The following is a 16,208-nucleotide window of genomic DNA, read 5'->3' on the forward strand; positions in this document are numbered from 1 at the left end:
CTTAAAAAAACCACTGATAAAAAGATAATATAATTTATACATAAAAATAATAATTCAAAAAGTTGCTGGAAATAGTAAGGTAACGAAAAATATATTTAGAATTTTTAGAGCGGTTAAAAAAAATTAGAGGGTGTTTTTAAAGGATTTTAGTTTCTTGGAGGGAAGGTCTGGTTTCTTTTGGAGGAATGATCCCCCGTACAGTGGCGGACACAAAGGGAGGGGGTCATGACCCCCCCCCCTTCCCAAACTTGCGACAGTATTTGTATGTTTGCTCGAAAAAATAAAAACTTGATCAAAAAAATAAGAAAACGTAAATTTGTTTAATCAATTTTTTGAGGGGCTTACATGAAGGATGGGGGGAAGGGGGTCATGAGGGTCACGATCCCCCTTCCCTGAATCTGCGACAATGCTTTGTAATCGTTATAAGATTCATTGCATTTGAGTAGTGAAAATGATTGCTTGGGAAAAAAAAAGAAAGAAAACCTTAACGAAACTATAAGAAAAAGTAAATAGTTTTTTAATCCCCCGCCCCCCTTTTTTGTGGCATTACATGTCATTTTTCTATTTATATATAGCTTTACTTGAGACAGTTTTTCTACGGCGCTGTCATCAGACGCCAGTTAAATAAAAAGGAACAAAGATGTGTCTGCCGCCCGATCGCTTTTTATGCAACAAATTTAATTGACGAGAGTTATTGCCAAGCTATTTCCGGAGCCGGCATCATTTCAATTTATAAAACATTAGCTGCGTTGCCCGGTCTACTTTGAAAAAAAAAAAAAAAAAAAAACTATTGCGTCAAGTGAAGTATCTTCAATAACCAGGATTAAATGAGAGAAAAAAAAACAATCATGCAAAAGTTTCTCGCCAAGCAATGACGACAGATACTAAAATACTTTTAAGAAATGAAAATAAAATGAGAAAGATAGATTTAAAAGGCGTAACCATGGAAACACAAAATAAACTAAGTTTAAGAATTGAAAATGAGAAAGATGGAAATGAACAATGGATTCAAAAAACGTTACCGTGGAAACGCAAAATAAAATGGTTAAAAACTTGAATAGAGAACAGATTTTTGAACTTTATTTAATTCGCTTGTTACTTTTTTTCTAATGGAGATAGAGGGTTAAACTTTCGACCTTAGGTCTAGTTTAGATCTAGAGTAAAAAAAGCAGCTCTTTCCAATGCTGTCAAATAGAAAACTGTGGGACAATTCCTTCACTTTTTATTGATGGATTTAATAAAGAAAGTAGTGCCTAAATTTCAGATAAGCCTAAAAAAAAATCGAGCTAAAAACGTAAAAAACTCCCGCCGCAATTAAGTTAGAGCATTGGAACAAATAGCGTATGGAACGAGGAAAATTCTTCCCTTTCCAACGATATGTAATATTACTATTTGCGAGTAATTTTTCACCCCCATATTCGGGAATTTATGTGAAAATTGGGCCTAAATTGGAATAAAAAAAGAACTATTCATCGAATTGTTTTCGAACTGGTCTGCAAACCTTCTCATTACTTAAAGGAACAAACTGTGAAAATTTCAGCAAAATCGGCCGGGTAGTTCTCGAGTTTTGCGAGTTCAAACACACAGACGCTTTTTGGAGACTTCATTTTATTCGGAACTCCAGCGCTCGAATACGCTACCTTGCGGTGATTTATAAAACTGCGAATGCAACTAAAACATTGCCACGTTGCGTTCGACGTGTGTCTGTTGACGTAAACACAGGCAGTTTGTTCAGAGTATTTATTAACGCAATCGATGTGTCTTAGTTTGCTTTCAGCTACAGAAATTAATTCGTCCCTTAGTAGTATTCTCGAGCTTCTCAAAATAATGTTAGTTTTCCTTATTTCTTTCAAAAAAGTATTAAATGGTGGAAGCATAAACAAGAAAACTCTGGATTAACAAAATTGGATAACGTTATTCGCAACTCCAACGAACTATAGGGGGCACTGCAGTCACTGTCTAATGGCGGAATTAAAAACTAAAACAAACGCATGTGGTAACGAAGAAAATGCTAAAAGTGTTGTGATTTTTGTTGTTATGTATGATTTTTTCGTTTTATTCATTTGAAAAGATTTTTCAAAGTCTTTTGGTTATTCTGACCCATATAGAAAGAGATTAGAAACCAAAAAGTATTACGAAAGTAAACAATTAATGCAGAACACACAGTAAGTTGTTCTGAAGCAGCCATTTTCACGATGTTGAATTCGGAATTCATAAATTTTTGGTTCGCTTCGAACGGCATTTTCATTTTGTACCGTTTTTTCTATACATTAGTACATATTAAGTTCAGTTTCGTGACATTTCCGGCATTTGTTGACATTTTTGTCACATAGTGCACATACGTGGCAGACTGTCAAGAGTAACGTTTAACACTAGATAATTTATTTCTATGACTATATGATTGGATATCTAAAGAAATCATGCATTTAATTCATTCGTCATGGAAATGATTTACCTGATATGCGAAATCTTGTCAAGATACATTATTCTTTCACACAATTTTAAAACCATAACCTTATAAACAGATTTTTGGCGAACTTTTATTTTTTATTGTTCAAATTCTTAACGTTCTTTCTGGATTTTTCAATCTGTTCTGCGATAAATATTTTCAAGAAAATTTATTTGCATACTTTCTATTTCAGTAGGATACTGTAGTAACAAAGGTTATTTAAATCATTTATGTGGAATTAGGTTAAGGAAAAGTGTCCAGTCAATGTTGTTAAGTTCGTTTTTCTTCCTTCATCGAATTGAAAAACTGATATTTATTCAAATTCACTCAGAACAAAATAAATAAAATGTGTACTCACAGTTTATATATGGTGGTAGTTTTCTTTTCAGTTGATTGACCATTATTTCTTTTTACTTATCGAATTCTGTAATCTTACTCGATCACACCCCACCATCACCAAAAAAAAAAATCATTGGCATATATATATATATATATATATATATATATATATATATATATATATATATATATATATATATATATATATATATATATATATATATATATATATATATATACTCGTATATGTGTGTGTGTCTTTGTGTTTTTCAAAAAAAAAAAAAATAAAATAAATAAATAAATAAATTAATTAATTAATTAATAAAAAAAAAGAAAGCCTATTGGAGTACTTTTGTAAGAGAGCTGTTCTGACTTACATTTCACACTATATACGTGTACTCCCCCCCCCCGAATACTGCATATAATGTTATCTAATTGATATAGTTGTATGAATTAGACCGTTGATTAAATTATTAATTACAACGTTAAACCTTTAGGCACATTAATTTTCACATTTTTTTTTAAATTCCAATAATTTAAATCGGCTGTTCTGTCCCTTTAATAACATCTTTTTTTTTTCGGGATTATCCGCTATTAAATTAAGAAAAAAAATTTTAAAACTTACATTTGCAGCATTTTCATCAGTGATTTCTTTTACTCTGTAAGTTAAATTTTCGTTTTGATCGTTTGTAATATTAATATTTGAATGAGTAAAGCCGGATGATAAGCTATCCATGGTTAAAACTTCAAAAGACACAAGACATTTTTAAAAAGAAAGCAAAAAAAATCATGAAAAAGTAGTGGCGCCATCTATCGAGTATGGAAGAAACCAAGCCATAGCGTGGATTACAGAATTACCGCTTGGGAACGGTCAATATGCGCGTCGGCCTATCTATATAGCGGCTCTAGAAAAAACGAGTTAACAGATAAAACGTCACACTTACTAGCGAATAGAAAGAAAGCGAATAGAATGTTGCTGTCTGTGTACTGCTATTGGCTGGCGCGTTTGATTCAAGTGGAGAAAACGCTTCACGCTGCTTCGCTGGTAAAATTGAAAATATTTAACGATTGACAGAAATTAGGACAAACAAATGTTACGTATGCGTGGGTGTAACTAACTAATCCGATTTCTAAAGCGAAGAGCGTAATTTTCCCCGATTATCGGACAAAGCGCTAGGAACTATTTCCTTCGCTTGGCCGCAGCTCATTTCTCCATAGTTAAGTAAGCTTGCAATCCAGTATAGAGGTGCTAAAGTAAACATTAGAACAAAAACCATCTGCCTTTTTCTGCCTATCCGATTATAACACCGCAAAGAAAGGAAATACTTAGAGTACGCATTTGTTTGTTGCACTAACTTGTTTACGCAATTAGCTCAGACAAAACATTTCCCCATGTCAAAACACTTTTAATTCGAGTACAGTCTAGTTGCGTTGCTAACGTTGTCTTCTCATGAGCTTTATCAAAATTAAATACCGTGAGTGCTCGTGGAGTGATACAAACTTCGACGTATATCTTGTATATCTTCGACAAAATCACCCTGAACTTGACGAAGGAAACATTTCTTTAATACTGACAACTCTAAGCAAGAGTTTCTTGCCTCATTTTAATTAAAATAAAAAGGTAAGATAAATTGAGGCCGGAAGAGGTTCAAAAAAAAAAAAATAAATAAATAAATAAATAAATAAATAAATAAATAAATAAAAATCGGCGAGTGGATGGAAAATGAATACGTTTTCTGTTGAAAACGTATTTCCCAAACCAGGAATCCTCAGAATGTGTTAGGAGAACAAGTAAAGAATTTGATGATTGTGGTGAACAAAGCATAAGGCTACTGAAAAGTATTGGTGGTACTACATGCAATCCACAGTGCATAAAATTTTGTTTCCATTCGGGATATTGTTAGCAGAAGCACAGGAAAGTAGGATCAAGAATTACAAGACTCCACAAACTCGCGGAAAATGTTTCGTATATCTACCAACAAAGACGTGTTCCTCAAGCTACTGGGGACTTCGGATCTTTTTAAAACGTACAATAGACCGGAGCCAAAGATAAAAGCACCTTGAAATCAGTGATGCAGCTAAACTGTTAATCTAATTTCCTTAAATTTGAATTCGTATGTATCTTTTCAATTTAAACAACCTTTGACTTTAAATCCCAAGTTTGATTATTTTCAAAGTTCTTCAGTCTTTTAAGCTTCTTTGAAGTTATAATTTTAAGCAATATTTAATTTAAATATACGCCCAAAATACTTGTTGCAACTTGTTTTCAAAAGTACAACCAATTTCGAAAATTTCAAAATTGTTTATCTTTCCTATAGATTTTCATTTCCGAATTAGATATTTAATTGTCTTCAAAATTTCAACAAATAGTTGAAGTTGACGTATTTTTCTGTTCTGATTCAAAAGAAACCGGCCACAGGTCTCTATGTTAATCCGCACTCGAGATATTGAATTTTTTCCTCTTTTTGGCCATTCGGTCCAACTGTGTGACGCACGCTGCGGCGGTGAAATTTTCAAAAAAAAGATAGGGGGGGGGGGGGTTTGGAAGATTAATTTTTTGGATGGAAGGTTTTTTTTGGCGTAGAGGCGGCGTTTGGCGGAGGTACTCCCCGAACTGCCGTACCAAGTTCGAAAATGCGTCATCCCTCTATGGTGGGGGGGGGGGGGGGTAACCTTGTCTCAAAAAAAGAAGAAAAAAAAATTTAGTTTTGCCATAGACAAAAATCATCGTCCATTTCGATGAAAAAAAAATATTGCAACAATTTATTCTAATAACAATAGCTAAAATAGTGGTACTCACACAGGGGGAAGGGTTAGAAATGGGAGGTCATGACGCAGATTTTGTCACTGAAATTTTTAGAGAAGTATCTTTGAAGAATTTTAGTTTTGGTTTTTTTGTTGATGCCCACTCTCCTAACCCCCGTAACACTTTAGTGAGGCATCTCTCTTTAGGTAGGGTAATCACCCCTGCTGCAAATATCTGAATATAATTATCTGCAATAAGGAACAGGTAGCGTGGCATTATTCTCTCCTGGGGTTCCATCTTTTCACCCCGGAACACCATAAGATTTAAGGGTGTGCCACTTTGGCTCCATTATGTGTACCGTTGCTGTCACCCTTAAAAAATGCCTTATTATGCAACATTAACAGTGTATTTCAAAACGCAACGCCCTGCTTTATTAGAACGGTATTATCAGGTAGGATAATTTGAAGTTTATTATTTAGCTTTTTGATTTTGGACTAGGTAAAGGCTTTTATAACTGCTTTAACAATATCTAAAATACCAAATATTAGGATTTGATATTTTTTTTTTTCAAAACAGTTTCGTACCTACAAAGTTATGGTTATTACGTAACTTTGTGAAATGATGTTTCATTCTAATAAACATAAAAAGTCTTCATTTTAATAAGCAATCTTTTATTTAAATCCCCACAAGGAGACTTGCACATTGTGCTGTGCATGTCTTAGTCATAAATCATTAGTACAATTAAGTGATAATCATGTCATTACGTATTTTTCTTCGTCCTTTGCATGAGTCAGTCTTCAATATCTATTTACAAATGTGGTACAGAAATCTAAATCTACGAAAGAGAAAATCTTCCTCGAACTGTAATTTGGTCAAAATGATGAGAAAAAGCTTGAAGAGAGTTTAGAAACGTTTGAGAAAACTGTCCATTCATCAATAGAATGGCACTGTCCCTGTCATGAACACAAAAATCAGGTAATCGAGAATTTTGTATTAGTTTCCTGTGAAAGACAAGTAGACTCGAGTAGTGAACTCGTCAATTTTACGAAGCGTACTCAGTTTCAGGAAGCTCGTCACACAATTAGTTCCACTTAACACCTGTTTCTGATATCGTTTCATACCATGGATACATAAGTATTGACGTCATTTTATCTCGTTTTGATCAATCACGGCCGAGTTCAATCTCACTGCACATGGTCCTTTCCAGCCGTTGAAAAGCCATCTAAATTGAGGAAAGTGCGGTTGTTCCTATATTAGCCAAAATTGCGGTGATAACTTCCGACTTGTTTCCACGGCAACGCGTCTGCGTTACTGAGAGAATGACTCTCCTTGGTTAGAATAAATACCAATGTTTACCAACTTTAATTTCTGATCTCATTTACCCATCACACTTTATTGAAAAATTCACACTACATTTCTTAACTAAATTCTGTAGAGTGAATTCCCACTTCCCATGTAATGTGTTCTACTTTTAAAGTATTAATATTTTGATCCATCTCCAGAGAAGGTAAAAAAGTGCATAACAAACGATTTAATTATGCGCAACGCTATTATTTCTTTATTATTATTTTTTCAACAATTCCAAAACGCCCTAAGTGTCAATGTTGTATGTACCTCCACTTAATATTAGTTTGAGGAAAACACCCACTTTCCACAATTTTCGGCGGCTGTTTAGGATGGTACAAACGTAATGAGATCGAGTAGAACATTGGACAAATGAAGAGCTGTTACAATGAAATAATGACGTCAGAATTGACAAAAATCTCCTTTGGAGATTGTTCTATGAAGACAGGGCTTCAGTTCATGGTACAACACAATAAGACGTTGAACAATTTCAGCAAGAATGATGATCACTCAATGAACCTTAACCGAAATCCTTCCCATAAGAGAGTCTCGAGGGGGCATGTCTCTCCGAGTAGGCATCAACGTGATCCCACTGGTGTCCCCATCCTCCGGCTGATTGATGCTCTGCTCCGAAGGCACCCAAAAAGGAATTAGGTCCGGATAGCTGAGACAGAGCTATCTGGGAACGGTGCAAGGCTGGGTCACCACCCCTGGGCATCATTCCACGGGGTCCTCGAGAGGCAGGTGGTAAGGAACGAAAGGATTGGACATCGTCTGGTGGTAGGTAAGAGGGATTGATAGATCCACCCCCATGGTAGGCCCTTGCCCGAGGAATACTCCGCCCACTGTAGAAAGATGCGGTGTCCCATTCATGTTCTGAGGATTTGATGACGGGGCGAGCCGGCTGCCGCAGCTTATCCGACGAACGACGAGAGCAGCAGACGAAGATGACGACAGCCAAGATGATCATGCCACATACAGCTGCGGAAGATCCGATGATCATTTTGTTCAGCTGGGAATCCGAAACCTGGAATAAATCATCCAAGAAGGAGAGATTAATCAAAAATGGTTTTATATAAGAACAAAGAAGTTTTTTTAAAAATATTTTTCATCAAAAATATAAGATTTAATCTTAATAAAAAAACATTAATTTCTGTTTTTGACCGAGCTGTTAGGCACCGAACATATTCTTACACGATCATGATTTTTTTGGGGACGATCTTTATTTTACACGCAGAGATCTTTTGCAGTGATTTTCCGTATCATCTTCTAGAACAACTCGGTAAAAAGAAACTAAGCAGTCCAGTAAAAATTTACTACTGACCTACAGCATCTGAGTCTCTGATCTATATTGCTCAAATATTGGCAAAAATTCAATGATTTCGGCTTACACATATAAACACATGACATTGTGAGATGCATATAAATAGAGTGAACTGAATGGCACATTTGATCCAAATGTGAAATGGAAATATTATTTTAAACTATTGCAATTTCATGGAAACCGTAATTTGGAAGCATGGCAGTTCACAACTTAGGGGGACCGATTAAATGGAGTCAGATCTTTGTTCAGCAGCGAAAGCTGTGGGTACCATTTAAAAATCTTCAAATGAAGCACATCTCTCACAGCACATTGTGACCAATTACAGTCGAATCTCGAAATTTGTATTTCGAATATTTCTTTATCTCTAAGTACCAATAACTCGAACGTTTTAGCCAGTCCCTTGGGACTTCGAGCTATCGAGAGTTGACTGTATAATGATGATTTATGTCCACGCGTCAGAGGAAACGATTCAAGAACATCCCACACCTCTAACATTATAGCTTCTGCAAGTTCAAAATTGATAGTTTTTCTTTTACTTTTGCGAGCAATCCCAAAGGAGAAAAGGGATTTTAAAACAGAAACAATGAGTTTTATTTTTGAACTAGTTGCTATTATATCATACGATCCAATGGGAAAAAAATATTAAAAATATTTTCAATTGGCAGTCCAAATACGGGATACTATACACACACACCGAAGATAGACACACCAAAGATGAACAGTTGCTCAATATATTCGCAGGAAAATTCAAAACGGGATTCACCTTTTCAGCTGTGACTTCGCTGCACTGATTCCTAGGCACTGAGCTCGCAGAGAGCGTTGCTGCCTGAGCACTGTCGACAACGCACACGACCACTGGTCGCCCCTCCGGCACCAGAAACTGCGTCCATCCGGCAGCCGGATTGACCCTACTGCCTAGCTGAAAGTGTGGTTCTCCGAAAATACGGAACATGGCGTGCACGGGAGCAGTGTCGGGAACACGGGCCCTCACCAGGTTGTCCTCCTTAGGGAGGCCGCCCTCCCAGTGGATGGTGACCTCCGTGCCCCGCCTCACCACGTCTTTGATGCGCAGGTTGTCGAAGTTGGAGGTCCTCGGAGCACGCAGGTCCCTCCCGGTCCCGGCGGATGGAATCCGCGTGGGAGTGGGGCTGAGCGAGGCCTCTACTCGTTTCAGCGAAGGGCTGGTGGAACTTGTGGGGGGAGAGTCGTCGCATCTGAAAGAAAAAGCACCCATCATTAATATGAGTAAGCAGAAAAAGCACTTAACTTTCATCAAGCTCAAAAAACACACATCTGTAAAAAAAAAAAAAAAGGATGAAGGAGCATGTAGTTCAATAAGCAGACATTTGCAAGAAGTCTCATTAAGCTCAATAATTACTTATGAAAGCACTCATTTATTTGGCTGGCAGCTGGGAAATGAAAAATCTTTATCTCGTCAGAACCTTTGATCGTTAAATTGATAGACAAGGCAAGTACGTGTGTCTCGGGCAAGCGGGAGCTCAGCAAAAGAATCATGCGAATAATAAATGAAAGAGTCGACTTTATTAATTTCAAATTGCAAGACCATTGGTGGACAATTGTTTCAGGGTTACGAGGAATTCCTTTACCACCAATGTAGAAAAAGTTATTGATGGGCGTGGAAACACCATTTAAGAATCATACTCATTACAACACTGGCAAAACTCAGTCGCAGACTTTAGAGCATGCTTTTGAATCTACGTAATTTGATATGCATACCTATGTGCTGCAAATCACTTACTCATTGGCCTTTTTTATTTCTTCATTGAGAAACACTTTCTCTCAGAGGATTGCGCTGTTATGTCATTTTGAAGCAGGTCTATTGCGCCTGACACTTTTGTTCCTTTTCGCTGTAACAATAGAAGTGCGATCATCATTAGAGCCAGAGGAGTCTTACTTTTAACTTTACCATTAAATGGTCACTGAAGCACAATTTCATTTTCGGAAATTTACAAATCATAAAAAAACTGGCATTCGATACTTGACAGTAGAAACCTTTTTATTGACCTGCGTAGTTATTAAACAAAAAAAAAAAAAAAAAAAAAAAAAAAAGAAGGAAAGAAAGAAAAGAGATAGGGCTTTTTTAGTTTCTGTTTCCAGGGCCGTCTAGAGGCCATGTCAGCCTAGTAGGAAACTAGGGGCCCGTCTCTGGAGGGATCCCGGCACGGAATCGAAGTAGTGTGAATTTGACAAGTTTTATGGAGAAAGGGGGGGGGGAGGCCCAGCGACCAAACTGACAAGGGGCCCTCCTTGGCTCTCTGCTGTCTTGTGTGTTTCAAGCTTTTGGAGGGTTGAGCTGACCCGCTTGGAGTAGTCGTGATCACGTAATCATAGCCCACTGTAATCAATCATACTTTCGTATAATTTTACTCATCTACTAATAAATCATCATCAATAAAGCTATCCCAACTCTACACTCCACATATTAACATTAACCTAAATGTGCCTTTCTTGAACAGTTTGATTAACTGCTGCAAAAACGACATAATTCAGAAATTATGAATTTTAAATTAATAAGTACTGCAAGATCCTTTCAATCCTAGTTTCTCTTTTACCTATTAAAAAGCATAACAGCCCTAGCCCTCCTCCCTTCGAAAAAGTAAGTAAAAGTGCAGCAATCCTTTACAGGCCTTTGCTGCCTCAACAACACGCTCCTTTCATCGCCTTCTATGAATAACGACGATTCGCCGATTCTCAACTCTTAGAGTTTTTATATCTTTTGTGATATCATATCGAACTATCAAGATGATGAGTTTCCTTTAGCTGGAAATACTTCAGGATTTTCAATATTTAAATATTGTTCTATTTTCTTTAGATAAAACTTGTATTTTTCGTTTTTTAAAAGGTTCAATGTTTGTATTTCATGTCATGCTGATATTCTGGACTTTCAGTAACCCAATTGCTTGTTTTTTGAGATGTCGGGGACTAGTGCTGCTTTTTTAGGCAAATTTTGCCAGCAGCACTCACGAAACATCTCATGGTTTTTCCCTACCCTTGGGGAGTACCCCCTGATGAGGCCCCAGGGTATTTTGGGATTTTTTCATTTTTTCCTTCTTTTAAAAGAATTTTTCGTTCTTGTTCAATCCTTATATTGCTATCAAACATATATATATATATATATATATATATATATATATATATATATATATATATATATATATATATATAATCCGAGGTTTTTTCCTCTCAATTATATTTAATCAACATTGTGTGTTTTGTAAACAAGCAACGTTTTACTTGCATCAAGTAAACCAGGTTGTATAAATTCCGTACGTATGGTTAATTTTGTTTGATGCTTATTAGATATCAAGATCTCTCTCTGCCCAAAGAAGTATTTATTTGTCCTTTTAATTATGTTATTAACTTCTGCTTCTAGCTTCTTTTTTTTTTTCAGTTAACTAGGGGGCTCTGCCCCCTGCTCGCTCACGCTCACCAACCCCCGAAGATTGCTTCGAAATCTTATTAGATTCACAAAGATTTAAATCGTCAATTAGAAAGACACAGATTAAAAACACATTATGAGCTCCCTTTGGATCAAAAAGCACCCCTTCCCCGGGTTTCAAAATAACTTGTACCAACTCGCAGAGCCGTAAGGGCTAAGGGGCTCCTGAGCATTGCAAAAAAGCAATTTTGTACGTTTGAAAAGTCGCATTCATATTCGTGATCTCTAGTAATATATTTTGCTCTTTAGCTCGGTGCTTTTATTGAGTTAACCCTAAGATTTTCCGTTAAAATCGAAACCCTTAAAGTTTGAATAAGAAAGAAGAAACATGCGAATTGAAAAGATGTAACGATGGCGACGCCAAATAAAACATCAATAATTTTAATGGAGATAAGATTATTCTAATTTAGCTAAGCCTAAAAAATTTCGAGCTACAAACGCAAATAGCTCGCGCCGTATTTAAGTTAGGGCATTGAAACAAATTGCTTAGAACCGGGGCCCGCGGCGGCCCCGTTAGAACGCGAAAAATTCTACCCTTTCCAGCGATATATAATATCAATATGTGCAAGTAAGTTTTCACCCTTTTAATAGGCAATAATAGCCAATTTATGCGAAATTTGAGCTTAAAAAATTAATTCCAAAAAAAAAAATAATAATAATAATAATTGGAATTAAAAAAAAAATAAATAAATAAAATCCGAGGTGCACACCCACGGGGCTCGAAGTAACTTTGTACAAAATTTCAAGGCTGTAGGTTCTATGAGGTCTCCTGGATACAGGCCCGCCACAGATTTCCTTTCAGAACTTCTTTGAAACCTTACTTTTATTTACTACTAGCAGTACCCGCACAGCGATGCCCGTGCTAAAAATTTAATAGAAGTCCGTTAAATAAAAAACTAACGCCCCCTCCCCCTCTGATGTGAAATGATCATTTTTCATTGTATAAAATGCGTACACACCTTTAAAAAAAACAAAAAAACTTTTAAAGTTTTTTTGGAATTTAAAACTTTTTATCAAATCATTAAAATAGATTTACAGGTGCTTTAAAGCTCTATTTAGTGAGTGAAGAGGTTTTTACTACAATTTAAAATATTTCGCCAAATAAACAAAAAAAAAAAAAAAAAAGACATCAAATATCTTTCAAATGTAAAAGTAGTTCCGCAACTCTATTGTTTATCACCAAATTTATCCAGCAACCACGCTATCATAATCCATCCGTGTAAGGAAAAAGAAAAAAAACATCCAGTGGAACATTCAAAAATCATCGTCAGAAAAAAAGGAGAAAATGTCGTACATTTCACTCAGATAAAAACAAATCAAAAATTTCTTTTCTTTCAAAACAAATCACCAAAACAATGAATTACATTAACGGTTGCCTTAAAACAATAATCCTAGACTGAACTGCTCAGCGCTTAACGCGCCAAGCGACCACGCTACCGGAACCCAGCCCTTTTGCGAGTGAAGTGGATGTTTTTTCTTTGGCAATAATAAATGTTTCGCCAGCAAATAAAAAGGTATAATATCACATTAACAGTAGCTTTCGAATCTTTATATGTTAAGAGCTGCGTTGCCCGGCTTTGCCCGATCTGCCTTGAGAGTAAAAATTGTGCCAAGTGACATATATTCAACAATCAGGCTTAAATAAAAGAGAAAAAAAAGAACCATGCACAAAATTACCTTCCAAACAATGACGACAGATACTAAAATACTTTTAAGAAACTAAAATGCGAAAGATTGATTTTAAAAGCGTAACCATGGAAACACAAAATAAAATAAGTTTAAGAAATTAAATGCAAAATAAGGAGGGAAACAACGGATTCAAAAAGCGTAACCGTGTAAACGCGAAAATAAAATGGTTGACAAACTGAATCAAAATGGCATTTTTCGAATTTGATTTAAATACGCTTGTAACTTTTTTTCCTTTGAAGATAGAAAATAAGTTTTTCGAACAAAGGCCGAGAGAGATCTGGAGTAAAAAATGTCGATTTTTCCAATGGTGTCAAAAAGAAAACTTCGGGACAATTCCTTCACTTTTATTGATAGATTTAATGAAGAAAGTAGTGACTAAATTTCAGCTAAGCCTAAAAAAGTTCGAGCTAAAAACGCAAATTTCTCCCGCCGTAATTAATTTAGAGCATTGAAACAAATTGTTTAGAACGCGGAAAATTCTACTCTTTTCAACGATGTTTAATATTAATATGTGCAAGTAATTTTTCTTTCCCATATTTGGGAATTTATGTGAAATTTGGGTCTAAATTGGAATAAAAAGAGAACTATTTATCGGACTTTTTCGAATTACAGCCTGTCACTCAGTAAGAAAGCACCTTTCGTATAGTGAAAGAATTTTTAAAATAGATGCAGTGGTTCCGGAGATTACATACCTCGAACATATAAACACACAAAAATCCGCCCTCTCTCTTTGTAATATTAGTATAGATAAAGAGATAACTGTGCCAAGTTATCAAAGGTGCTGCCAAAGTATGTAACTATCAAAACTGAGTTGCTATTATTCACAGAATATGATGATATTTCCATAAATTTGTGTTTACTGTTTATCCACATTATAAAAGGTTCCTTCCCAAAAACCCTTTTTATTCCCAGGAATAAAACCGTTTCTTCCCCCTCCCATTGCAACGGTAACTATTCGTATTGTCTTACCTGAGCTCGTTGGGGTTCATCTGGGGCAGAGTTCTCCTCTTCAGACGAGCTGGTCGTCCACAGAACTGTGGGTTTCTTTCTCGACTCGTCACCTGTAAATCGTGACCTCGTACCCACTCCACCACCCAGCGCAGACGACAGTCGCACACCAAAGTGCTGCCTGGAAAAGAAGAAAGCAACAAATTTATTGTTTTTCTTTTATCGCAATATGAATTTGTCACGAATCAAAAGTTTATTGTGTGTATACAGCATTGAAAGATATACAGTAGACCGCCTATCGGAACTTGTCAAGTTCTGACACGCAAAAGTTCGGATTAAAGCCGACAGAGGTGCTCACCTGAAAGGGGTCATGGCGCAGACAGTGCCATATAATTTTTTCGGGGGGTTGTTTTGAGGGGTATTTTTTACTTTTGGTGGGGGGAATAGGGGCTCTTGCTTTTGGAGGGAGGTCTTTACGATATTTGGGGGGGAACGCTTTTGCTCTTGGAGGAGCACTCCTTAAACCAGGGTTCCTAAACTAGGTGCCGCGACACCCTGGGGTGCTGTAGGAAGAGGCAAGGAGTGCAGCGAGGTGTCCATGATATCAACATATGTGTTTGTAACAGAGATAGAGAGTAGCACATGTCTTGATAAAATTCGAATTTTTCAAAGGGTGCCGCGAATCGGAAAAGTTTGGTAACCCCTGGGTTATAGGACAAGCAACTTTAGGGAGGTTCCTGACTGCACCGAAACACTTGCGATCTATTTTTTTTTTAATGTACTAGGGGGCTCTGCCCTTTGCTCGTTAACTCTCACCAACCCCCGAAGATTGCTTCGCAATCTTATTTGATTCGCAAAGATTTAAATCATCAATTAGAAAGAAACAGATTAAAAACGCATTATGAGCTCCCATTGGATCAAAAAGCACCCCTTCCCCGAGTTTCAAAAACAACGTGTACCAACTTGCAGAGCCATAAGGGCTAAGGGGAGCCTGAGCATTGCAAAACTGCAGTTTTGTACGTTTGAAAAGTCGCTTACATGTTCCTGGTCTCTAGTAATATATCTTGCTTTTTAGCTCGGGGCTTGAATTTAATTGAGAATAAGATTTTCCGTTAAAATCGAAATTCTTAAAGTTTGTGAATTTGCAACTCCAGCGCTCGAATACGCTACCTTGCGGTGATTTACAAAATTAAAGACAAAGGTAAAACATTGCGTTCCACGTGTGTCTCTTGGTAAACATAGCCAGTTTGTTTATGAGTATTTATTAACACATTCGATGTGTCTTAGATTGCTTTCAGCAACAGAATTTGCTTCGTCCCTTAATGGTATTCTCGAGCTTCTCAAAGTAATGTTAGTTTTCATTATTTTCTTCTAAAAAGTGAGTTGATTGCCGTAAATTTCGAAACCGTAAACACAAGAAATCTCTGGATTAACAAACTTCGCATTTGCATGCGAAAAAAAAAAAAAAAAATCCTCGTCTGTTCCAAGCATTTTTTTTTTTTTTTTTGAAAGAGGATAACGTTATACCAGGTAAATTTAATTTATTGTTTTGTGTGAATTTGTAAGAATATGTGTGTGTGTGCTTTTTTTTTAAATCTTGAGCTCAAAAGAAGGATTTAATAACATTAGCAGAAAAATTAGAGCTTACATCTCCGCCTAGATTAAAAATAATTAATTTAACTAACCTTATTTTACTGCCACAAGCAGCATTTAGTTTGAATGGACAGTATGCAAAATATTTTCTTGAATGTATTATCGTAGAATGAAATGAAAAATGTTTAACCGAGAAAGAACGTTTAGAATATTAAAAACAAAAGCTGAGAATTTTCATCGCCAACTTTACTTTATTGCTTACATTATCAGCTGATAAGTTCCGCTAAAAATTCGTTTAGGGTTATAGTTTTAGTAT

General features: G+C 36.1%; 1 protein-coding gene across 1 annotated transcript in view; it reads right to left on the reverse strand.

Annotated features, from left to right (window-relative positions):
* Window positions 1-6,201: 6,201 nt before the first annotated feature.
* The window catches only part of LOC129231643 (leucine-rich repeats and immunoglobulin-like domains protein 1), a 102,015-nt gene continuing 92,008 nt past the window's right edge, over window positions 6,202-16,208 (reverse strand). Inside the window, exons 6-8 of the mRNA XM_054866010.1 lie at window positions 14,321-14,480; window positions 8,966-9,416; window positions 6,202-7,905 (exon numbers count right to left, since the gene is read on the reverse strand). Of these exons, the coding sequence (XP_054721985.1) occupies window positions 7,399-7,905; window positions 8,966-9,416; window positions 14,321-14,480 (1,118 nt within the window). The 3' untranslated portion in view covers window positions 6,202-7,398. The remainder of the gene's footprint in view (window positions 7,906-8,965; window positions 9,417-14,320; window positions 14,481-16,208) is intronic.

Source organism: Uloborus diversus, chromosome 1 (assembly GCF_026930045.1).
Source record: "Uloborus diversus isolate 005 chromosome 1, Udiv.v.3.1, whole genome shotgun sequence".
Classification (NCBI taxonomy): Eukaryota; Metazoa; Arthropoda; class Arachnida; order Araneae; family Uloboridae; genus Uloborus; species Uloborus diversus.